This window comes from Centruroides vittatus, unplaced genomic scaffold (assembly GCF_030686945.1).
Source record: "Centruroides vittatus isolate TY-2023 unplaced genomic scaffold, ASM3068694v2 contig_620, whole genome shotgun sequence".
Lineage (NCBI taxonomy): Eukaryota > Metazoa > Arthropoda > Arachnida > Scorpiones > Buthidae > Centruroides > Centruroides vittatus.
In genome coordinates, this window is record NW_027122381.1 from 3,007,878 (window position 1) to 3,033,491 (window position 25,614).

Sequence of the window (25,614 nt, forward strand, 5' to 3'; positions counted from 1 at the left end):
TCTTTTTGTTTATCTGTTATCATTTATACATAAAAATACATAAAATGTTAAGGCATTTTTATTAATATGATATATATATATATATATATATATATATATATATTAATATATTATTATATTATTATTAAATATATTAATAAATAAATCGAGTCCCCCTCCTGAAAAAAATGAGTTCGCACCACACGTGCGGAGTGAATTCATTTTTTCGGGAGGGGGTGACGACTTATCAGTGTGGGACGGCAAAAGTATGTTCCCTTATCCAGTGGTGTCGAGTAAACCGGAATTTTTTAATATTAATGCGTATGTAAGTCGGCCGGGATCACAGAAAAGTGACTACTTAACCGATGGTGTCGACTTATGCGGACTCGACTGTATATTCACGAATCGATAGTGTTTTTAAAACACGTCAAATGTTTACGTTTTTTTCCCTTGTAAATGTAATGTAATATCCACGCGGCATTATACCGATACTGTAACATTTTCTGGAGGTATCGGTTCATATTATTGCAAATAAATCTTTACGAACGGTTTAAAATGACTACAGATATAAATAAACAGTTATCAATTGATAAAGCGATTGGCAACGATATATTTAGTACGGTGAGAATTATGGCGTAAGTCGGAGCAATCGTCGGCAATCGTACCGTTTAAACTTTGTCTACGACTATGTTTTAAACCGCACGGGCTACATTTCATTTTATTTAACGTATAGCAAGGTCGACAGTACGACGAACAAAGGATAAACGTACCATTTTACTCTCGGGATGGGGCAAAAAGGCCGACGTGGCGTATGAAAAATCGTTAATTTATAAGTAATGTAAAAATTTATTTTATTTTCAAGTAATAGAAATTACGAATAAAGCGTTGGCAATTTGTAACTACCACCGGAAAATACCACAATTGGAGCCCCGCCGCGGCGCCGTTGGCCGTAGCGGCGTAATTTAGAACTAATGCCGGTGGACGTTGGCTGAGAGTGACGGAGGGAACGCCGCGCCTATTTTCCGTTATATCCCGGGAGAAGGTGGACAGATTTCGTAAGTGATCGGATAGAGGCGTAGGAAGATGTCGTCTAAGGGCAAGAAGTTAAAGGAGCGGGAATGGGAAAAATTACTGTTCGATTACTCGTCTGCCTTCGAATATTCGTCGATTTCTGCCAATTATAATTCCGCATTTTCCTATTCGTCCGACTCGGACTCGTGCCAGGACACCGGTAAGAGTTGGGCTTTGTACTTTTATTTACCGCGTTTGTCATTGCCACCCGTTTAAAGTGTAGAAATATTGCGGCAGAGGGCGAATCGCCGTCGTCCCGTTGCCTGAGGTTGGTCCTGTCCTGGCTGTGCTATTTGTCCGTGATCGTCGCCTTTCCCCTGTCCCTCGTCGTTTGCCTCAAGGTGCGTTATTTCCGAACCAATTAGATTCCGAGTGCCGGAGCCGTCGTATTTAAATTAAACTTAAATAATTTTTATTTTAATTATTTTTATTTTAAAGAGAGTTCCTTCGTTGGAAAGAATCGCTATCATCCGATTGGGAAAACTTCAACCCATTAAAGGACCGGGTACGAACCAAATGAAATAAATTATTTAATTGTATTATTAAGAAATTAATAATGAATATTTGACCGAATATTTAAAGAATTAATATATTAATTGAAAACGGTAAATTAGTAGATTGCCAGTAAAAAGGATTTTTTACCGAGATAAACCACCGAAGTGCCCCGTAAAAATGACTTTTTACGTTTCTACCGTCGTCCTACTACGAACAATAAACGTCGGTTTTTCGTAATTTAAAAAATATATTGGCAATAAAATACACGATTCGTTTACGTATAACGAAAGACGGGCGCGTTTCGTGTCTGGCCGGTAAATCGGAACAAATATACCGATTGGGTTTGGTACGATTACGATTGTTCGTTTGACGTTTTAAATTAAATACGTTGTTTCCCTCTTCGGAACTTAAAAAACCATTCGTGTAATAATATACGGAGTAGCGCGAAAGTATTTGTTACTTTTGTAAGTTGCGAGATTAGAAAAAAGAAACCTACGAAATGAAACTTTTGTTTGTCGAGATTCTATTAAGTGGAAAATGACGCCGGCGTAAATATTTTTAAATGTCTTTGCCTTGCCCCGTGTAAAACTTGGCCCGACGGAAAAATAACTCCGTATTCTTTTTGTTTACCACCGCCTTAAATTATGAAAATGTTTCGTATTTCCTTAAGTTTCGTTTGCTAAAATTGTAATTATTTTATTTTAAATACTTGAAAATAGTCGTCGAATATTACATTTTCGTTTAGAAGTTATCCTCTAGATTAAATAGCGATCGTGTGCGCTAGTGATTGCATTACCGGTAACCGGTTTACCGATATACCGGTAAAATAGGAAAATTATACCCCGGTAAATTTACCGGTAATTAATTTTTTTTACCGGTATTTCGGTAAAAAAAACCATCTTAATTAATCCGATATTTATTTTCTAAAATTTCCACGGATATTTCCCGTGGGAAGATTTCTTTTTTCTCTCACCCCGTACCATAGCGAGAAAACAGTGCAGGTTTTTTTTTTTAGCTCTTTCCGCCCTGTGGGCACTAAGAGGGCCTCTTTTAGTAGGCCCGTTATGGGTTCGGCTAGGCCCGCGATGGGGCGACCGGCTGGTGAGGGACGGGGCCCCGACGTATCCGAACGGACCACCCCCCGAAAAATTACGGTGCAGGTTGTAAGGGTCATTCCATTTGTAATTTAAGGTTACTAAAAGCTATTTTCTAGTCTGCTTATAACTCGATTCCCTATATTATACTCCAAAACGGGTCTTGTTTTTGTTTTCAAAATAGCTGAGATGCAAAAGGAAACTTTTTACAAAGTCTTGATAGTTCGTAAATACCTGCCGACTGAAAACACGACTTACAGAGTAAGTAATATTCTTGTTTATTGGTTTGTGCCTTATGAAGCTTGTGGCAGTACGCCATATTATATATATATATATTATTTTTAATTGAGTATATAGCTCCTTTTATTTCTTTTTTTGTTTCGTTGTTCTATCCCTTCTAGAATGTTCCTTCTTAAAACAATCGAAGCAGTCGGAGGAAGTACTAGCGGGCTGCATAATCGCCTCGTGTGACGTCGTGATATAAACTTACCGAAAAGAAAATCTGAGGAGACGGCCGGAAAAAGTGCACAAAATGAATATAATTAAAAAAATAACTACGTTTTTCAAGAAAGAAAATGACGAGTCTTTGCCTATAGTATTATCTCGTATGGCTTCGATTTACGGTCTGCCATTCTCCAAATTTTGCACGTCGAAAGACCTAAGACGACTTTTCTCTGCAAGCGGATATGTGAATCTTCCTAAATCTCCTCGTTCGATTAAAAAATGATCACTGAATTTGGAAAAAAATTTCAGGATGAGATTATTAAAGATATGTCGGAACGAAAAGTTGAAAGAGAATCTTTCAGTATATCTTGTGACGAATGGACATCACTTAACGACCGTCGATACGTGAATGTCAATCTTTACGCAAGTAACAAATTTTGGAATCTTGGTCTGATTCGCGCACGTGGATCTATGTGTGCTAAAAAATGCGTTGAAATTTTAAATGTCAGATTAAAAGTATTCAATGTCGATTATAACAACCTAATTTCAATTGTCACGGACGGAGCTGCAGTCATGAAAAAAGTGTCAAGATTAATCAATGTAAACAGCCAAGTGTGCTTTGCTCATGGCTTACACTTAGCAGTAGTGAAAGTTCTATACAAAAAAGGCCATGTTAAAGAAAACAGTACTGAACCCATACATTCGAAACTGGATGAGAAAGATTCCGAAACCTAAGACAATGAATCTGATGATGGAGGATTTGAAGTAATACAGGAAAGCCTTGATGACACTATGTTTCGCAAGGATGTTTTTCAAAATAAAACTTTAAATCTTTTAATTAAGAAAATACGAAATGTAGTTAAAACGTTTCGAAAACCATCCACTCAAAAATGACATTCTTCAGAAGCATATTAAAGTTGAATTAGAAAAAGAATTATCTCTACTATTAGACTCAAAAACACATTGGAGCAGTATGTTGACCATGCTGGAACGTTTTTCAGAGGTCCGAAATTCTGTCAGGAAAGTCTAATTGATATTTGTTCAGATATAATCTTTTCTGAAGATGAACTTGAATTGCTGTCTAATACAATATACTCATTACAACCTATAAAAGTAGCAGTCGAATCATTGTGTTGCGAATACACAAATTTGTACGTTGCAGATCTAACGTTAGAATTTCTGATAGAAGAACTATCAAAGCAGGATTTCTTTCTGTGTAACGAACTGGAGATAGAAATTATTTTTCATGTGAGAGACGAACCATTTACTCTGATATTTTAATGTGTCTACATAACCCAGAAAAATTAAACATAAGTCACACGAAATATTCAACGATGTTGACAAAAATACAATTTTAAATGGAATTGTAGAGATAATTAAGCACTTATCAGAAAATAAAAACGAATCAAGACCTGTCAATGTCGCTGAAATTAGTTCAGACTCAGATGCTGGTGAGAGGTGTTCATTGCTTACCATGCCATCAACTTCTCACGTCGACACGAGAACAAAATCTACAATAAAGAACTCAAATTTAACAATGAAAGAGAAATTGGATTTATTCATTAAACATCAAACAAGCGTAGACACTGATAACAGTAATATTAGTAAATTTAAAAGTGTGAGAGATATAGTTAAAAAAGAAATGAATTATTTCGTAGAGCAAAAAATACAAGGAACGCATCTTAAAAAGGTTTTCAATGCTCTAATGATAGTACATCCGACTAGTATTGATTCCGAGAGAGCTTTCTCCAACGCAGCTGACATTTGTACGAAAATTAGATCTAGATTAGATGACGAGAGCCTAAATGTATTATGTTTTTTAAGAGCCTACTTTCAAAATAAAGAAAAACATGATTAATAATTAACATTATTTCAATGTCTGTTATGTCATAATAATTACTATTATAAGAATATTGTTTGTGTAAACCAGCGGTTCCCAACCTTTTTTTGACCAGGGATCACTTTGATTTCATTGTTGTTAGCAGGGACCACAAGGTTTAAGAAAAATAAACTGTGTCAATCTAAAAATAAACTTTAATCAAAACTTTTAACATAAGTAATCGTTAAACTCGAGAGTAACATGCTTTAACAGTACTATTATAATAGAAAACATAACATTTTTAGTAAAAATTAAATTCAGTTTGTATCAATGTGGGAATAATAATTTAAAATGAATAAAAGTTTTAAATCTTTCGCGGACCACTGGTTGGGAACCGCTGGTCTAAACTGATAGAAAACTTAAAAATAAATGGTTGTTCAATAATTCTGTCAGTAATTCAGTTTCGTTTTAAATCATTTCTTAATACGATTTTACCGGTAAATTACCGATAAACCGGTAATTCCGAATATAATTACCGAATTACCGGTAACGTAATATCCGGTAAATTTGCAATCACTAGTGTGCGCTGTGAACTTTTTGAAGGAGAATCTCGAAATTTCGAAAAATAATTAAAAATTGCTAACTATTTTTTTATGTTTCGGTATATACAAATATAAAAAATGTTTTCGTACCGGCTGAAACTGATTTGGCTCGAACGACTCCTTAAATAGTTTTTTCAGCTGCCTCTTAATTTATTTAGACCCGCGCTTTCAACCGAATCCGAAGCGGACCTGAGAAAAGTGGGTCTGCTTTGGATTCGACTTGGAAACCGGACGATTCGAACTATAAATAAAACTTGCCGTGAACTTTATCGTGCTTTGCCGGCAGTTTGAAAACTATGGTGACGTTTACGGTCCGCCCTGGGACCTTCCTCGGGTAGAACCTTTTAAAATTGACGCTCCGGTGCCGGCGGTGTTTCGTTTTGGAATGCGAATTTCGAACGTTTTCTTTTTTTGATGCTGGAGCACCTTCTGTTTTCGGGGCTAGTTGCTTTGGCAGGCGAATTTTTACACGCTTCTTAGCGGATTCCGACGGAAGTCGGAATTCGCTAAGGAGTGCACCGGTGTCGAAATCCCATACCCGTCTGCCGCGGCAGTGTTAAGTTACGCTGCGGCTAGTGGGAGGGTCGCGGAGACGTGCGTCGAAAGTGCCGGGCGCGAGCCCGCCCGGAGCCACCTCCGGTGCGGATCGGGTTTTCTTTTTTATAAATATTTTCTTTCGTTGTCGTGTCGGGTGCACCCGCCTCGCTCGCCACCGTGCCGGATCGAATGCGGTCTGCGCGCCTTTCGGATTTGCCTTTTGTCTTCGAAATTGACGGACGGCCCTGGCGGTCCGCTTTAAATGTCTCCGATGCCTCTGTACTCTCGAGTCGGTTTGTGCGGTACATTTGTCGCAATGGGATAGTTCGCCGTGGTTCTGGTTTAATTTCGTTCTCGCCGGCATATGTAGCTAGGGCAGCAAGTGGAAGAGTTTTTCTCTTCTTTTCTATAACTGCTTTGCGTTTGGGAAGGCTTTGCTCGAGAGACCTTTTTGTCGATCCGACGTACGTAAGATTTCTATCCGACCCGTTATCTTCGAACCAAACTTTATATCTCCCCCGGTGCTCTTTCCGCGTCCGCTCGGTCTTTTTCGTTCCCGAGTGGTTCGAACGTATCTAGTTTACCCGTAAGTGATTTTTGCATTAATACGAAGGCTGTTTTTTTTTTACCTCCGACGGTCCGTAAAACAAAAATGAACATAAATCGTGAAATGAATTTATTATCAAAAGTTAGGTACAAACGAGGTTACTTTTAGACGTAATCACCGTGAAAATCGAGGCATTTGTCGTGTCTGTGGAGGAGCTTTTTTGTCCCCTCTTTGTAGAATGTTGCCGCCGGCGAATCGAGATGGCTTTAATGACGTTGTTTTGAAGATCGTCGTTAGTCTCAAACCTCTGCCCTCCTAGCCGCGTTTTTGGTTCGGGAAAAGAGGTGGAATTCTTCGCAAGTTAAAAAATTTGAGCCGGTTGCAAGTCGGAAAGGTGGAAGTCTTCACCGCCTTTAAACACTCGGCATATTTCTCCAATTTAGCGCCGAGCGATTTCCACCCGTGCAAACCCGACCCTCGTGCGAATGTGTAAATTGAGCTTCCTCGATATTACACTCCTTCTACAAATTTAGCCCCCGTGAGAATATGTAAATTACAGCCCCCAAAATAGCACTTTTCTTATGGATTAGCCCTCTTAAAATATGTAAATTAGGTACAAAAATCATTAATTTCCCAATTTTGTTACTCAATCTTCGACCGCTTGTCGACGGTGTTAGCGCTTTCGTTTCCGACATCGGCCGGACGGTTCTCTAGACCTGCAGCTTCCTCCGACTTGGCCTCGTATCTCTCATACGAGCGATAAAAAAGGTCGCCCGAGGCATCGAGGTTGTCCGGAGCTTTGTTTTTAAGTTTGCCGTTAAAATTTCTAGATTCCGTGACAGAGTTCCTAATGCTGGCCGTACGGTTGCCGATGCGGTTAGCCGTGTTTTTCCCGACGAGGTCCCACTTGGCTACATTGTCCTCGTGTAATGACATACTGGGATTGTACTCGATTGGGATTGCCATAGCACACGCATACTTACACGCACGAGTGTGCTATGGCAAAGACCATAATGACGTCAAAAAAGCTCCAGGAATATATTCTGTTCTATCGTGGACGAAAGATTTTACCGCAAATTAACATATATAGGGGCCACTGCCAGATTCTCTTTGTCTACTGGATAACATAAATTTGACATTGATCATAACAGAGCACTATACTGGTCATTTTGAACTTAGAGCCTGTAGGTAATTGCAAATTTGGACAAAGCCAAATTAATAAAGTCATCAATGAGAACCACTTAAAAACTTTAGAAACACTGGAGATATATAAAACCTCTTTGGAAGGATTTTGTATAAACCACAAGGACAACAAATTGGCTGCATAGAAATTGTTTTTTGAGAACTCAAGAAATAAAAATGCAACAAGATGCCCATGACCCATAAATTTGTATGGAAGATAATGCTTTAAACATTACATCACATTCAGAGCCATTAATAAATACTGTCATGTTGCCTGATGCCTGATTCATTTTTAAAATTTAAATCTTACATATTCCACCATTACAGCTGATAGTACTCCAATTTAGAACATTCAAGTTGTGAATTCCTGACAGATCTCAGGAAGGCTTATAAAGAAAGTCAAAAACATTTGTCAACAAGAATAATTGTAAAATCAATAAACAATTTAAGACTATACGATAATGAGCTATTCAATGTCCTTTCTCACACCTCAGGAAAGTAAGTCTTATGGCAGAGTCAAACTTTTATTAGAGGCTGCTTATCTGCTTCACTGTGCAAAATGTTACAGGACTTCCTTCTGGCAATGGCACAAATAAAAAATATAATATATATATATATTTGATAAAGGATAAAACATTACCTGTAATGTTTTGCATAATGAGGCGGATGAGCAGCCTCTAATGAAAAGGTCGATTCCGTCCTAAAACTGTTATTTTCCCGAGGTGTGAGAAAGGATGTTGGAAAATTTGTTATTGTATAGTCTTAAATTGTTTATTAATTTTGCAATTATTGTCCTGGCAATTTTATCAAGAATAACTGTACTAGAAAAGTGCTGAAAGGTACAGTTATTTCTTTATTGAACTCAGTTCCAGCCGTGTTATGTTTAAACTAGCAGGTAGGCCTGGCATTGCTCGGGCAAAAGTAACGATAGCGAAGATTAAGATTATTATGTTATAGTCACAAAAAAAGAGTAATTTCATCAATGAACTAAGTTTTTCTAAAGAAAGGTCGAATTTGAAAATTGAATGTTCTAATATTGTTTGATTTTCACAACGTGTTCTGATTATATCCTTCGATTTTCGTCGAATGTTCTAAAGAAGAAAGGTCGAGAAAAACCGAACTAATCTGTTTAAATTTGAAAATCGAATATGTTCCAACATATTACTTTTTTTCTTTTTTTTTTCCAGTGCCCGTAAATCTTGCATGTTGCTTTCTCTTGTTCTCCATTGTTACTTAACACTTCCATTGCTACTTAACACTATCATTGTTACTTAACACATTGGTACTTAAATCTGGTACCCTAACTGTGTACCAAATTTCAACTTTCAACTCCTAACCATTTGTGCTCTTAACATTTCCATTGTTATGTAACACTTCCATTGTTGACTCTTCCATTCTTAATGCTGTCGTTGTTGACACTTCCATTGTTACTTAACATTTTCCATTGTTGATGGAAGTGTTAAGACTTCATCCTGTCCCTCTCCCCCGTGGGGAGGAATTTTGAAAAATCCCTTTTAGCGTGCGTTCTCGTGACGTACCCTAACTGTGTACCAAATTTCAACTTTCAACTTTTAACCGTTTGGGCTCTGCGCTTATTATTATTATTATTATCAACTCGTCTTGATTATATATATAGATTTAATCAATTTTACAGACATTTAGAATAATTATTCATTTTGTCATGTTTCTTGGATATTTCAGTGAACATTTTTTGCTACAAATTTTTATAGGATTTAGATCCAAGGACTGGGCTGGCCAATTCAGTTGTCAGATGCTCTTTTTTGAACTGCTATTTCACAAGTTTTGATTGATGGCAGAAATCATTGCCATTCATGAAGATAAAGTCCCTGTCAGAAAGCAAAGCTTGGGCACTTAATCACATTTCCTTCTTCAGTACTTCACATTATTTTGGATCATTTGACAGCTCTTGAAAAATGTGCAGCCTCCCAATGCTATTTGCAACCATACATGACAACACCATTATTAATTTTGAGTAAATTTTGTAGAGACTGCACGCTGGCTTGAACTCTTCTCCAACTATCTTCTGACAGATCCAGAATTAGGCACAATTGAGAAGATTGTCTCATCGCTAAAAACTATTTTTTACCATTGTTCAGAGACCAATGGTGTTTTGTCCAGGCCAATCTTTGTTCCTTTGAACTTCCAACGGTAACTGTTTCTTTTTCACTTTACACCCATACAATCAGTGATGTACCATAGCCACAAAGCACCTCATGCCACAAGATTTACTCCTTTTTCAAAGTAGTTTGGATGATATCAGTGTTTCAGTCGAAAACTAGGAGTTTTGAACCTTCGTTGTGAAAAATAAACTACTCTAATGGACACCTGAACTTTTATTTGCCGAGTTTTTTCTCTTTATTCCAAACGTTTTCAGCCTATTTTGATAGGCCATCCTCGGGCTATGCTATCATTCGTCGTTCCAAAATGAAACCTTTTGTTCGAATTCATCTCATTTGAATTTTTAAAAACAATGTCAACAAAATTTTTTGTATATTACATAAAATAAATATTACTAAACATGCTATTAATTTAACACAATTAAAAAACAAATTACATGAGTCTAATATTATTAATAAATTATAACATATAAGTTCCAGTTCATTCTTTATGGATTATTAAAACCCATACTTTTTTTGATCTTGTATTTCCATGCTGTTGGTAATGCATTTGCATTCAGGCAGCGGTTCCTCATTTTACTTTTGTATGTGTCTATTTTTTCCATTTCCATCGCAATGGATGGTGAGTGTACCGTTCTAACGATCTTCGCTTCATCCCATTTAATCATTGCTCTGTCTGACTGTGCCATGGATCGTGTTATTGAGTCTTTTATTAACACTGTATTTATGCTTCTTTATACGTACTGCTAGGTTTCTTCTGGTCACCCCTACATATTCTTTATCGACCCCTATTTGTTGGTTTTCAAATGGGATTTTGTACACCCTCGCTTGCTCCGCCATTCTTATTTTGTTCTTATCATTCCTTAATAAACTATATATATTGAGTGCTCGTTGGTAAATTATTTTTGCATTTTTGTACTTTCCCAGCTCATTCACTACATTTCATCATCAAATCATCAAATTGCCTACTCTTAAAGGGGGCCCCCACCGTATTTGTGCCCACGGGCCTCTAATTGTTAAATCTGGCCCCGGTCATCTAACAGGTAACCCAGTGAGAACTGCTTGCCTATCATTTTAGTTCAAAATACAAGAAGTTTTATATTAAAATGATAGGCAAGCAATTCTGTTAAAAACACTGGCACTGAGCGTTTCGCTTCGTGCAGTCTGTTTTGCAACTTTTTTAAAATGATGTCAATCCCGAAAATCTCGGGATCGGGAAAACTTAATCCCAAAAATTTCGGGACTAAAAAGTGGTCGGGATCCCGGGATCAGATCCTCTACTCACCATCCATTGCGATGGAAATGGAAAAAATAGAGACATACAAAAGTAAAATGAGGAACCGCTGCCTGAATGCAAAGGATGCAAATGCATTACCAACAGCATGGAAATACAAGATCAAAAAAAGTATGGGTTTTAATAATCCATAAAGAATGAACTGGAACTTATATGTTATAATTTATTAATAATATTAGACTCATGTAATTTGTTTTTTAATTGTGTTAAATTAATAGCATGTTTAGTAATATTTATTTTATGTAATATACAAAAAATTTTGTTGACATTGTTTTTAAAAATTCAAATGAGATGAATTCGAACAAAAGGTTTCATTTTGGAACGACGAATGATAGCATAGCCCGAGGATGGCCTATCAAAATAGGCTGAAAACGTTTGGAATAAAGAGAAAAAACTCGGCAAATAAAAATTCAGGTGTGTTGTTATAATTAACTAATATTGCTGGGAAGGAGATAGATAATACTCTAATGGAGTTTAACTTAGCCATATTCCAAATATTAATAAAAGAAATAACAAAAACTAAATAAAGATTTTGGACTTCTCTCTTTGTGATTAGGACTTAAATAAATTTGTAGATCTATTAACAAAATTTTATTATTTGTACTTTCTTAACTAGAATTTTTTTATTACTAGGTATGGTAATTGTTTTGCCCTGCATTGATATATGGACCAGAGTTAATTTGAAACCACAAAAATTATTATTAGCTAGAAAAAATGTAAGTTCATTTTAAATTCTCTATCACAACTTTTTAAAATTAATTTAATTAAAATAATACTGAAATTCAAGTCTTTTAATGATTTTTAAATGACTATTAAAAAATTATCAGAAATAAATGAAATGCAATACAAACTATACATTTTCAGGGTAGCCATTGGCTGGAAAAATTCTTTAACTGATTGGTCAAAATTAATTGTGAAAAGTGTTAGTCAAATTCAAAAAACTTTAGCACAATTGTATTGTGACATTAAAAGCTGCCTGAAACTACACTGCTACAGAAAATAGTAGAACAATGAAATTTTATACTTTTAATGTTTAATAATAACTTTTATTATAGATTATGTACAAGTTTTTGCTGTCTCTTAATTTTATAATTAAAAAATCCTTGAAACTAATTTATAGCAGTGATGAGTGCATTTTCTGGATATGGGCCACAAGGGAATTTTGTAAGCTTCTGGCAGGCTGCATACAGTTTTTACAGAGTACAAACATACTCCATAATCCTAGTACACTAGGTACTAAAATAATATATGCTAATAGGCAGACGAGTAATATATAGTTTATTCTCATCTTTTCGGTGATCGTGTTTAGTTTGAATGTTCTTCATCACGAATATCAGCTTATTTAGTGTTGCATAATAACCCGAAACAGGAAAATAATATGTTGCCAAAGCTCCGGGCCTGCATGTCGGGATCTCGTGGGTCACCTGCAGCCCAGAGACCGTAGGTTGCTCGTGAGTAGTTTATAGCTTTGTTTTGAGATGGCATTGCTTAATGATAAAATATATTAATTTTTTACAAAAAAAAAAACTAGAACCAAAAAACTATATTCGTATCCAGTTTTTGGACATTGATATAAGATTTAAACAAGGAAATGTACAAACAGAGGTGTATTTAAAACCCACGAATGCTCCGCTCTACATACTATCTTGGTCCAATGACCCATATAAATACAAATACAAACTATCAGCATTTAAGGCACTCATCAGAAGAGTGTTTTTATATTGTACCAATGTTCAAGACCATCTCAAGGAGATTAGTAGAATTAAAAGAATTGAAACAAATTTAGGCTACAAAACTGCCACAATTGAAAGCCTGGTCAAATGTTACAGAGAACATAAAGTCAAAAAAGATACTAAAGTAAATGCAATTAACAAATTTACAAATTCACATACAATAAGCATAGTGGATAAGGAGGAGTGATGAATGAATTGGTTACTTATAAAAACTCAAGAATGGTCTATAAAAGAGACCCAACATCTATAACTTACTAAGGAACAATAAAGATGTCGTAAAAATGGAAGAGAGGCTGGCATTTATAAAATACCATTTGAAAATTAACAGTTAGGAGTAGCAAAGGATTATGTGGGTGTAACCAGAAGAAACCCACTGTATGTCTGTGAAAACACATATAACGTTGATAAAGGGCACAACAACAAAATATTAGTGGTTATTACGCAGAGAGAATGTAAAATGGGATGAGGCAAAAATCATTAATACGGTCCATTCTCCACCCATTGCGTTGGAGATGGAAAAGATGGAAATATATAAAAGTAAAATGAAAAACCGTTGCCTAAATGCCAAGGATGCTAATGCGCTTCCAACAGCATGGAAGTATATGATAAAAAATAGCATGGGGATTAAAAACCCTTAAAGCTTGTAGTAGTTATACTTTGCCTTGTTTACTGTTTTATTTATTTATGTTATTTTTTATTGTTATTTATGTATTTTTTCCATTTATTTAATATACATAATTGTAAATTTTTTAAATTTAAAATGAAGCATATTCAAAAAATGATGAGTTCCATTTTGGAACGGTTCAATTGTAAGCCCGAAGATGGCCTATAATAAGTAGGTTGAAAATGTTAGAGAAATAAAATAATTTATGCTTGGAAAAAAATTCAGGTGTGTTGATATAATTAAATTTTTACAATTCAAATTGTTAGGATATTTTAAAATTGATATGCTACATTGGGCTAAATTTTGTAACCTTACATAATTTGTTAATTGAAATGTGTATGTGCAATAGAATAATAAGGTTAATAATAATTTATAAAAGATTTCTTTTTACAGTTTAAATTTTGGATCAGTTTATTATGACTTAGTTAAAGGGATTGAAATAATTGAGGAAGGTTGAAATATTTTTCAAAACAATGACACGAATTCAAATGTTTGTTTTAGATCATAAAATTGTAAATTGGTAATTTGAAGTGGATAACCAAATTGTTTGGCCAGAGCCTCAACATAGCTTAACTTCCATAGATGATTGGCAAGGCTAGATCAGTGTGTGAATGCTTGAATTATAAGTAATCTAATTAATAAACAACAAAAATGCACACTTTGAGAAGCAAGTAACATGGCATGAGAGAACTTTAAGATCATGGCTACAACTGATACCCTAATGCTGTCTACAGAGAGATAGCTAAGGCATCACACCAGCATATCTATTTTAGGAAGAATGCTTCCATTCACAATCTCCTAAGAAATGATAAAATCAAGATAGACTCGTGGCTTATATAATGTATCCATAACAGACAACAGGCTTGATTAAAAAAAAAAGTGGAATATGTGGATGCCACTTTCCTATTGCTTTCAACAAGAATTAATGAACATGTGTGTGATATAAGGAAAGAGTGACCCACAACTATATTGTAGGATGTAGAAGTCTGTGTGAATGAGGAGGCTAAGGTTATTCAAAGTACCCACTTCCTCTCTGCATTAAAATTTATAGAAGTACTCAAAATTTATAAATTAGCAAGGAAGGGCTTATCAGTTAATTACAAAGACCAATGGACTATTTCTAGAGCCTGGAAATCATGGTATGTGGTACAATGTCCCTTATAAAATGTGGAACAAGCTGCATTACCTTCAAGCACCTTGTGTGATTATTTTAATTTGTCACATAAATTACCTCAGCCTGGTTTAAGAGTTTGGTGGTGATGTAATCAATTAATATTATTGGTCCTAATAGAGTATTCTGCAAATTTGTAAGATTCAAAATTTGGGCTCAAATCTATATTTCTTTCTGTTGTGATTCAAAACCTTTTAGTCCAGTGAAGACCTTTTAAACAGGTCAAAAACGTGTATTAAATTATTGCTGGTTAATGAAGGTATACTGTTGTTTTATTGTGATAATTTAATTTGCTTGGCTTCATGGCAAGACAGCTGTTGGGGGCCTCTTCTCATATACTGGCTGTATTGTACTCACGCTTTTTTTTTTTTTTTTTCCAAATCCATGGAGGCCTTGTCTTTTGTACACATGCATCTGTATTAATTTGTTTTGTTTTATTTTATTATGTTACCTCCAAGCCATGGAGGCCTTGTCTTTTGTACACACGCAACTGTATTAATTTGTTTTGTTTTATTTTATTATGTTACCTCCTAAGCCATGGAGGCCTTGTCTTGTGTACACATGCATCTGTATTAATTTGTTTTGTTTTATTTTATTATGTTACCTCCAAAGCCATGGAAGCCTTGTCTTTTGTACACATGCAACTGTATTAATTTGTTTTGTTTTATTTTATTATGTTACCTCCTATGCCATGGAGGACTTTGTCTGTTTTCCCCCAAGGGGCTGTTCATACGCGCTTTGTGTGTTGAGCACCAAGGCAAGTTAGCCGTTATGGGGCTCCTAATGCCTGAAGTTGTAGAGGCAGTCATTCTGTACACAACTATATGTTTGTAATTTGTATTCATTGATGTTATACAATTGGCTTTCAAGTGGCACATTGTAGTCTCATATTTCACACTTTCCTGTCATTCTTTTCTTTTCTTCATTCTTCTAACTTCTATAACTCTTCATATTTCTCTTTCCAAGGCTATACCTATTGGTGGAGGCCTTCTAATCCTTTGGTAAATGTAAATGTGATAATTTAATATAAGGTAAAAATTTGTTAAATTATTATAATTAATTTGTAACACTTTTTGGGTTGCATTTTGAAAAAATTGTATTATTGAATTATATTTATGAATAAAGTGTTTTTTTTTAACTTTTTTTATGTATTTTTATTTAACATTAAATTAAATACTGAAATTTTCCATATACCAACTGAAGAGCAATTGGATGATAGTTACACATTTATCAGACCACTTTCGGATCATACAAAAATACCAGTTTCTTTTAATTTAAAGGTATTTCCTTTGATAAACACACATTACAAATCTTTGAAATTTATACATAAACCAACATTTATAAACCTGATGTACATATGTACTGTACATAATCCAACAACTACCATATTATATCGGGCTATCATATAGCGATTATTTTAAATTAATTACTAAATAATTTGTCAGTATAGGGAGGCATTAGGCACTATCTCTTATTAGATTTGATAATTATAATTAAATTAAATAATTTAGAAAATTCTGGAAGAAAAATAATTGAGCTTTAGCAGGACTCAAACCTACAACTGCCACTTACTGTGAGGATATGTTGCCAGTTATGGCACCTGCGCTTCCGGTCCAATCTCCTCTTCCAGACGTATTCTTTAAAATTTCCATTTGATAAAGAAGAGAAGCATTTTAAAAAGATGTTAACGGTTTCTTCGAAAATACTTAAAATTATAATTAGAGTTTGTAATATTTAATTATGATACCTTATTTTTTCATATTTCATAAAATAATGTATAATTAAATATATCTTGCAGAATATTTCATGATTTACAGTGATATATAAACAATTAAACATGATTCATTATTTTCAATTTTTAAAAACTAATTCTTAAAAAAATTAGAAATAGAAGTTTAATGAAACACTGGAAAAAATTGGAAGTGAACAGTTAAGTGTTGGAGAACCTTCATAATCGGAAATGTTAAAATTAAAAATTTTTGTTGAGTATTTCATTTCTTTTAATATTTTCTTAATACATATTTTAAAAATAATCTCTCTCTTAAACCAACTATGCTTTAACACATTGTTTTTTACTCTGTCTTGGAGTGCTAAGATAATTTTTTCATTGTGGTCGTGGGTTTCTCGGACAACCGACAGATAAAAATGTATTTGATGTAACATGGGTGAGCCATGTATAAAAATTTGACATTTAATGTGCACTTAAATCAGAGTTCTGGATTGCCTTGCCATCCAGCTGTTTCTTTAAGCTTGCTTTCAGACAGACGCTAGCCAGGTCGAGGCCGAAGTTTTAAATGCAAAAACGTGTACGTCGGACGTTTGGCACCGCTTTCCCGTAAGCCTAGAAGTTTGACAATGGTATTTGGAAAGGCAGTGGAATCGTGCTTGACATTCCAAATGCCATTGTCAAACTTCTAAGCTTAGAAGAAAGCGGCGACGTACACATTTTCACGTTTAAAACTTTGTCCTGAACTTCACTAATGCTGTCGTGTCACCGAGTGGCACATAATAATAATACAATTTTAAAACATAATTTTAGATGAAAGAATTTTATGAAATAAATAGTATTTAAATTTTGTATTTCTCACAATATAAATGAGATTTTTAAAATAATCTTTTTGGCTATTTTGTTGTGGTTTTAATAAAGAATTTATAAATTTTGTTTTACAAATTCAGTTTTTAAATGTCAGGAATTAAAAATGTAAAAACTGAATCCAAAATAAGATTACCATTTCTATTACTAACATAGTAGTACAGTATTTTCTAATATTTTTTAAGCTTGTAAACATTACAAGCTTAAAAAATATTAGAAAATACTGTAGGTCAAAAGAAATGTTTTTGCAAGTACTTTCGACCTTTTCAAAAATGTCTTAATCGGGCGAATGGCAAAAGAACATATGCCCAAATGTTTTTATAAAATTTTAAATTTAACATTGGCCCATTCTTGGTGGAACACTATTACGATATTTAAATACGAATATAATGACGAATTGAATGTCACATAGATAGCCAACTACGTAGAATGTAGATTAGCACTACTTTACAAAGGGGATTATATCGTAGAAGTAGCATGGTTTTCATTAAGGATTTATACGAACCGACGTTAAAATTTTATAACAACATTCAAGCGTAAGTTCTTTTGCCATTTTCCCAATGAAGACATTTTTGAAAAGGCTGAAAGTATTTGCAAAAACATTTCTTTTAGTCATTAAACACGAATAACGTCAAAAAGACGGGTGTTCTCGGTGCTAATTTATTTCGTGAACTGCAGGCAAGATATTCGGTTGGGTAAGTGTCAACAGAGCACGTAAACCCTCATAACTGACCGATAGCTTTGTCAATGCATCTAGCAACTTTCGATTACTCTTGAAGTAACCACCAGAAGTGGTCCTTGTTCAGAGCTCCGCACCAAAAGTGATCCTTGTCGAGAGCTCCACGCCACAAGTGGCCGTGACCGACGGCACAGATTGGCAACTCCCGGCCGTGGCTTTGTGCCAGTAACGTCTATCCGAAAGCATATGTTAAAATGCGTGGATTTCAACGGAGAGACGAATGGACACGACCGAGTGGCCCGTCTGTGAAAGCAGCCTAAAACTTAAAATTTTCTTATTGTGTGTTTCAAATATAAGAAGATAAACTTTCCTTTGATTTTCATCTGTTTAAAGTAATGAATATTATGCAATTTTTCATAAAGAATAAGAAAATTCCATCTGTAGAAAGACAAATGTCACTTCCATCAAAACATAATTTCTTTTTGAAATAATCAATTTTATCATAAAGTTGAGTTTTAAAGTAAATAAATTGAAAATATGATTTTTGTTTAGATTTTAACAGCTGACGGAGGAATAATAGAGATTAACACAGAAGTAGAATACCAAGTAGCAGATATTATTCATTTTGTTACGAGAGTTCAGAAATTAGAAGAAGTGTTTAGTCAGCTCAGTCACCAATGCCTAGTAAACACGGCTTCTCAAAAAACACAAGATGATTTTGAAAATAAAAAAACAGTTTTTGAAAGTAGTTTCCAAGTAAGTTGCACTTAGTGTATTTATGAAAGTGAAAGCTAAAAAATTATATTTTGATTAATCCTAAGAATTGGAGTTTTATTCTCTAGGAAGAACTAAATAAAACAATTGTATCTTGGGGACTGGAAATTACTAAAGTTCAATTGTAAGTACTCACCTTTTGTTATTGAGAATGTTTTAGTATTAAAATTTTTCAACTAAATAGGTCCTATGATAATCTTATCTATTTTCTGTGCTAAATAATAATTGTTTTGATTTATTCAACATCCTTAATAACTGGATAAGGTATTATAACTTCATACACACCAGAAAGTCCAGCAAAAAATAGTTGTTATATAAACAAACATTTTCAGCAGTTTAAAATTATCTTCAGGTTGAAAAGTGGATCATAGAACAAACTCAAATCATTTTTGAAATGTTTGTTTTGAATATGACAATTTTAAAACTGTTGAAAATGTTTGTTTATATAATTAAACTTTATTTTTAAACACTGGATTTTCTGATATGTATGAAGTTATAATTTATGGTATCATTTATGATTAAAAAAATAAATTAAAATGTTCTGCATATGTCAGTTAATTTTATCAGCATACAGTCAAAACATTTCAGGACTGCACATGTATAAATAACTGCATGCAGTTACTTGTCAGAAACTGCTAGCAATAGATTCATGAGGGAATCGGTGCATGCAAAATGGTACATTGTTAATACAGGGGTGAAATGACAATGGCAAAGTGCATTATGTTGAAGTTGGATATAAATAAACATCAAGTTTTGCCAAAAATTAGGCAAATCAGCTATCAAAACATTGCAGATGATTCGGCAGGTATATGGTATTGGGTATTGGTATTGGTATTGGGCAGGTATTGGGAATAAGTCCATGACCCGCTGTTGTATCTAAGTGGCATTGGTGGCAGAAGGTAGAAATGCAGTCGACAATAACCCGTGTACAAGTCGGTCGGCTATGGCAAGAATGGACAAAAAAATTCAGAAGGTGCAATGTATTGTTGGTGAATATCATTTCCAGACCATGGATGACTTTGCAGCAGCATCAGGTATCGGCTGTGGTAGCTGTCACACTAGTCTGACAGAACTGAATATGATACTTGTTGCTGAACATGTCATTCTGTACTCATTGACTAGGGATTGCAATCCAGCTGGATTTTTGCTGGATTGAAATCATTTCATCTGGATCCAGCGTGGATGTATTTTTGGTGCAATAAAGTGTTATCTGTCTATCTATCTATCCTGCAATTTATGTTTTTTTAATGAAATAAAACATTTTTAAAAAATACTTAAGAAGCTTTTATTATTTAGACTGGTCACTATAAATCAGTAAAACTTCTTACACATTTAGGTAGTAAACTTAACTTTGGTTCGGTTTAACACTTGAGATAGAGATAATTAACTTTAAATGTTTAGTTAGATTATAATTATAATGTAATCTTTAAGTTAGTAGAATTACCTTTGCTATTATTTAATTAATTTATATTAATATATTATAATAATGTAAGGGCGGATAATCAGTGGCTAAGTGCTATCAGTCTTACCAGTTTTCTTACACAGCGCCAGATCCAATAGGTGCGAGGCCCGATTGAATTTTTTTTTTGCGGGGCCCCTCAAACTTTAAATAACAAAATTAATTAACTGTTAATTTACATATTGAAATATGTTGTTTTATTTTTAATAATAATATATCTAGATATTTATTTTTGTAACATGTACTATTTTTAAATATATAAATTTTGACATGATGCGGGGCCCCTTCAAGCGCGGGGCCCGATTGGCACCAATCGCTCCAATCGCCTAAAATCCGGCCCTGTTCTTACATAGGCTCTACATATTAGTCTGTAGTTATTTATAAGTATATAAAACTATGTGCTGGAAGTGGAATAAGTTACATAAACTACGCTTTTATCAATCCAGCAAAATTTAATAAAATAATAACGTTTTCAATCGTTTTTAATGATCTTCCTCGGTTACAAAAAAAAATAGAACATTAAATATAGAACATAAAATGTGTTCAGAATAAATATAAAAATTAATGGAAAATGCCCAAACGGACAAAATATAGATAAATAAACAAAATAAATAGCAGAAAAAATATATATATAAGATATAACAACAAAACCAGCATTGTCCGTTAATAACATTAATTAATGTAAAAGGATCTCCACATGGTAGACAATGAGTTTGCATCTCTATGGTTTATACAACCGGTTGTCGTGTGCGCCTTCCAGATTTCCAATCTTTCAAGATGTTTGACCGTTTGCCTATTCGTCGTCGTTTTTATAATTGTTGCTTGACCCTGTTGGACGTTAACATCCTTCTGTCTTGCGTATGATGCCAGTGCAGTGTTGTCAAGGTTCTTACTGATTGTATATTTGTGCTCTAGAGCCTTTGTTTTAAACTGTGCATCGTTGCACCCACATAAACAAGCTTGGAATTGAAATGTTGGTTGTGTAAAGGTGCCAAATATTTACCCGTTGTTGAATTCCGATCCTCTTTCTTTTTATTGTTTCTTAAAAGTTTGAAAACAGTGGGATTACGTCGGTATACAATACGAAAATTATTAGACTTGGCAGTACATCTATGTATCTTGTTTAAAAATGGGATGTAATTAAGCACTATTCTTTTTATATTTATTCTGAACACATTTTATGTTCTATAGTTAATGTTGTATTTTTTTGTAACCGAGGAAGATCGTTTAAAGCGATTGAGTACGTTATTATTTTATTAAATTTTGCTGGATTGATAAAGGTATAGTTTATTTATAAGTAGTTTAATTATTAGTGTTAGTAAAGTAGTGAGTAAGTAATTAGTAGTAGTCTAGTAGTTAGCAAAGCGGCAACGCGACAACGTAGACTTCTGCGCCATTATTTAGAAAGTTAATTGAGTATTTGCGGATCCACAGCACTGGATCCAGCAGACCAAAGAATGTGCTGGATCCAGCTGGATTGCTGGATGAGGGATCCAGCAATTGCAATCCCTATCATTGACTCATTGATATACAATCAATGTCAAGGATGACCATTTGTGGCAACCTCATTCACAATGCTGACAATGAGACATTTCTGCAACCCATCATAACTAGAGATAAAGCCCTGATGTTTCCTCTATGATTCACAAGTGAAGTGGAAATCAGTGACATGGAAATCACTGTCATCCTGCATACAAAGAGATGCCACCAAGACAGGTCTGATGACAAAGTCATATGTTAAGTGTTTTTCAATATCCTGGACATTGTGCACAAAGAATTCAATGCCAAGGATGCTACTATAAACAAAGAATGGTATGTGCAAATTCTGCATTGACTGCACAAATCAGTTTGTTGCATGCAACCCAAGCTGTGATGGATCCACAATTTGTTTCTCCTGCAGGACAGTACTTTAAAACACATTCTCTCTCTCTCTCTCTTGCTCTTGCTCTTCTGGTGCAAACTGAGCTGGCAAAACACATGTGGCAATCTTGCTGCATTCCACATATTCACCCGAATTGGCACCATGCAATTATTTTCTTTTTTGGATATGCAAAACAACAATTTTATGAACAGCTGTTCCAGTTATCTGCAGAGGTTGCGAGAAACCGGGGGGGCAAAAGGGGGTTCCCTTTAGACTGCTTTAGTCGGCAACGGGTTGGTTAAACCCGCTCATGTTGTCGTCGGATGGCTTGACAGGAGGGTCTTAAAACAATCGAGTGGGGAGAACGTCGATAGTGCCCGTTATTCCAAGAAAGACAGTCATCAGGTTAACAAACAGAAAACTTAATAAAACAATAAAGCAGAAATACAAGCATACATCTGCAATTCAATATCTATTGACTATCCTAAATCTAGGTCATCGAGAGAGAAAGTTTACATATGGGAATACAAATCCAAGCACAATACCTCTGAGTGATTACTTGATGTCTATGGATCCTATTCATCTGCCGTCATGGAGACAATCGTGGATCTTTGTTTTTCCATGGGTCATCAGGGATCTGGCGGGTAGAACTACTTCCATTTCTTGGGAGTGTTCATCTGGATATGGCGTCTTGGGATACGTCCACTGGTGTCTGCCTTCTATGGCGGATTCTGCCGTGCGTGGCGAGTCTGGAGATGTCCTCTCCTCTCTGTATTGCCTCAGGAGTCCACCCCGAGACTTGAGTTCTCACCTCCTTTTATTTTCCCTAAGCCTGGGTAAAACCCATCAGGTGATCAGATGTTTGAAGTTGCAGGTGTGAGGTCAGAGGTTGCTGTCGATGATGTTAAACTGTCATTTAAATGGAGCTGCTATTACCATATTTGGTTCAAGACCTGTAAGATTCCTGTTATTTACTTGTTTGAAGATTCCCTCTTCTAACAATAGATTGTTATCATTTAACACCAGATTGTTTTACTTCTTTTGCGGTTGTTGATGAAAAGGATGATATTCAATCTATTTTCTGTGCGATGTTTTCTTAACAATCGCAATGCAAAATCAAGTCCGCCATCTCACAGTTGTCACTTCATACATAAAAGTCTTATGTATGGTTCCAGAAAATGCTTTTTAGGAGTGTTTCCAGCAGTCGTATCATCATTTACAGCAATGCATTGTGGCCGAGCGACATTACTTTGAAATCAAACGTGTATAATTTGCTTAAATGTATTTTTTTCACAATCTGCTTAGTCCTCAAACTTTTTGAGTGTATTAGAATAAATTGCAATTTAATGAGTTATAATCTTGTAAAAGAGAGTGATTTGTTCTTATAAATGCAGATCTTTGTATGTAATAACTTTAGCATCTCTCTGTTCAATTGAAGTAAAATTTTAATGAAATAGTAGTCTTTTCTTTATAAATCATTATTATTTCAAATACATAATTGGCTTTTTTTCATTTTCCGTTTCCTACATCACTAGTGGCTTATTAATTTTTTCTTTCATACTCAAAAAGTTTTTTATTGTATTTTTATTAGGTAACTGTTGATTATTTCAAGTTTTTTAGGAAAATTTTTTTGCAGTGATTATTTGTAACAACTGATATTTGCGAAGTTATAAAAGTCACAAATCAGTATAAATATACTTTAATATAGCAAAGTAGAAAATATAGAAGGATGGTTTCTCCTTATTTGCATTACAAGGAATTGATAGGATGTTCATACATAAGTTATTATACAATTTATACTAGAAAGGCAAACTTCTTTTAATGAATAAATTAGCTCTTAATGAATGTTTCTTCTATGTGACTTTTTAATCCAAATAATAATAACGTTATAAAATGGAAAAGTAAAAATACTATTTTTTTTACTATCATTTATGCCATCTGGTGTAAATAGTGCAACAAAATAATTTGGTGTATGTCAATGACACACAGTGTGATCTCTATTAGCAGTCCTAACCTACTAGTGTAAAAATGTTTTAATTCACTGTTTTATATGTTAAACATTTTCTAGAACTGAAATAATATACTTCCAACAATGAAAATATTCTTTTGAGATAATTTATTTTTTCCAAAAATGTCTAAATATTCAGTAATGAAAATTTGATATAAAACCCATATGTATTAAAGATGATTTTAAAATGTAAATATATTCCTGTTAAATTATGTAAAAAATTAGGTAAATTTTTGCATTTCTTGTAAAAGGAAAATAATCGACAAACCATATTTGTTAATTTACACCAAGAGAAATAAGAGTAAATGCCTAGTTTTCAAAAGATGTGGTACTTTATCTATTTGATACTGTTTTGTTGCAACAGTGATTCTCCTTTCAGTTCTGTATGAAAATTATCTTGAAGCAACATAGAAAACTAAAAATACAGCCTAATGAATAGGGACCAGTTAGGCAATTTTTTTACATTTTACAAAAGTATAGCTAGAAAAGTGGTTCCATTGTTTTCTAAGGAAGAGGCCCGTGCACAGAAGTTTCAAAAATGGGATTTTAAAAATAAAAATCTTAATCACTTAAGCAATAGCTTATTACTAATATATGGGGTGGCTTTCTTATTGTAATGTTTTGCTATTTGAACGTGTTTAAGAGGGTGTCGAATCTAACTACAATATTAATATGCTGTAACTTGCATGTTGCCACTGTATTTTTTTATACAGGTCCAACTCATCATTATCATGTGTTAAGATTGATTTATATCATTGATTTAAATATTTTGTTAAAAAACTGTGTGTGTGTGTGTTTTAGAAAATGCTGCAATGTGACAATCGCAATTCTAATTATTGAACATTTCTAACATTGTGAATTTTATGTTATTTTATGCAAATATTATATAATTTTCAGTTGTGGTTATATTTATTCTCAATCAAATACATATCTTAAAAGCAATTAAAGTTTAAAAAAAAAAATTTCATATAAAATGATATCCAATATATATGAACATAAAGCAATATAAAACACGTGCAATTATAATAGAATTTAAATTATACCTACCAAAATTTGTTTTAATATTTATAACTTTCACATAACATGCATACATATATATATATATGTTACAGTAAAAACTCGTTTTTAGTGAAAACTTGTTTTAACTAGTTGAAACTAGTTTTTACTGGATGTCATTGTTATAACCCGTTTTGTCTAGTTAAAACTAGAATTTACTGCTGTACACGTTTTGATTTTAGATAAAACTAAAATCAAACATTAACTTTTTAACTTTTAACATTATTTAAAACTAATTTTAGCTACATAAATATGTTTAGGGGAAATAAATAGTGATGATTGGGATTAAAACATTTCTATTATTTAATACGATATTTATTGAAAATATTGGTCACACATCTGTTATTAACATTAATTAACCCTTTGTCCCCGAAGGCACCGATCGATCGGTACCCTGGCTTTTTAAGCAAAACT

General features: G+C 34.0%; 1 protein-coding gene across 2 annotated transcripts in view; it reads left to right on the forward strand.

Moving 5' to 3' along the window:
- Nucleotides 1-950: 950 nt before the first annotated feature.
- The window catches only part of LOC136979448 (stomatin-like protein 1), a 54,880-nt gene continuing 30,216 nt past the window's right edge, over nucleotides 951-25,614 (forward strand). The window contains exons 1-6 of one of the 2 annotated variants that reach the window (XM_067275457.1): nucleotides 952-1,210; nucleotides 1,288-1,391; nucleotides 1,489-1,555; nucleotides 11,836-11,918; nucleotides 18,595-18,798; nucleotides 18,885-18,940. In XM_067275457.1, coding sequence (XP_067131558.1) covers nucleotides 1,063-1,210; nucleotides 1,288-1,391; nucleotides 1,489-1,555; nucleotides 11,836-11,918; nucleotides 18,595-18,798; nucleotides 18,885-18,940 — 662 coding nt within the window. In that variant the 5' untranslated portion in view covers nucleotides 952-1,062. Of the gene's footprint in view, nucleotides 1,211-1,287; nucleotides 1,392-1,488; nucleotides 1,556-11,835; nucleotides 11,919-18,594; nucleotides 18,799-18,884; nucleotides 18,941-25,614 lie in introns of both variants that reach the window. The other variant, XM_067275458.1, reaches the window with a different exon arrangement.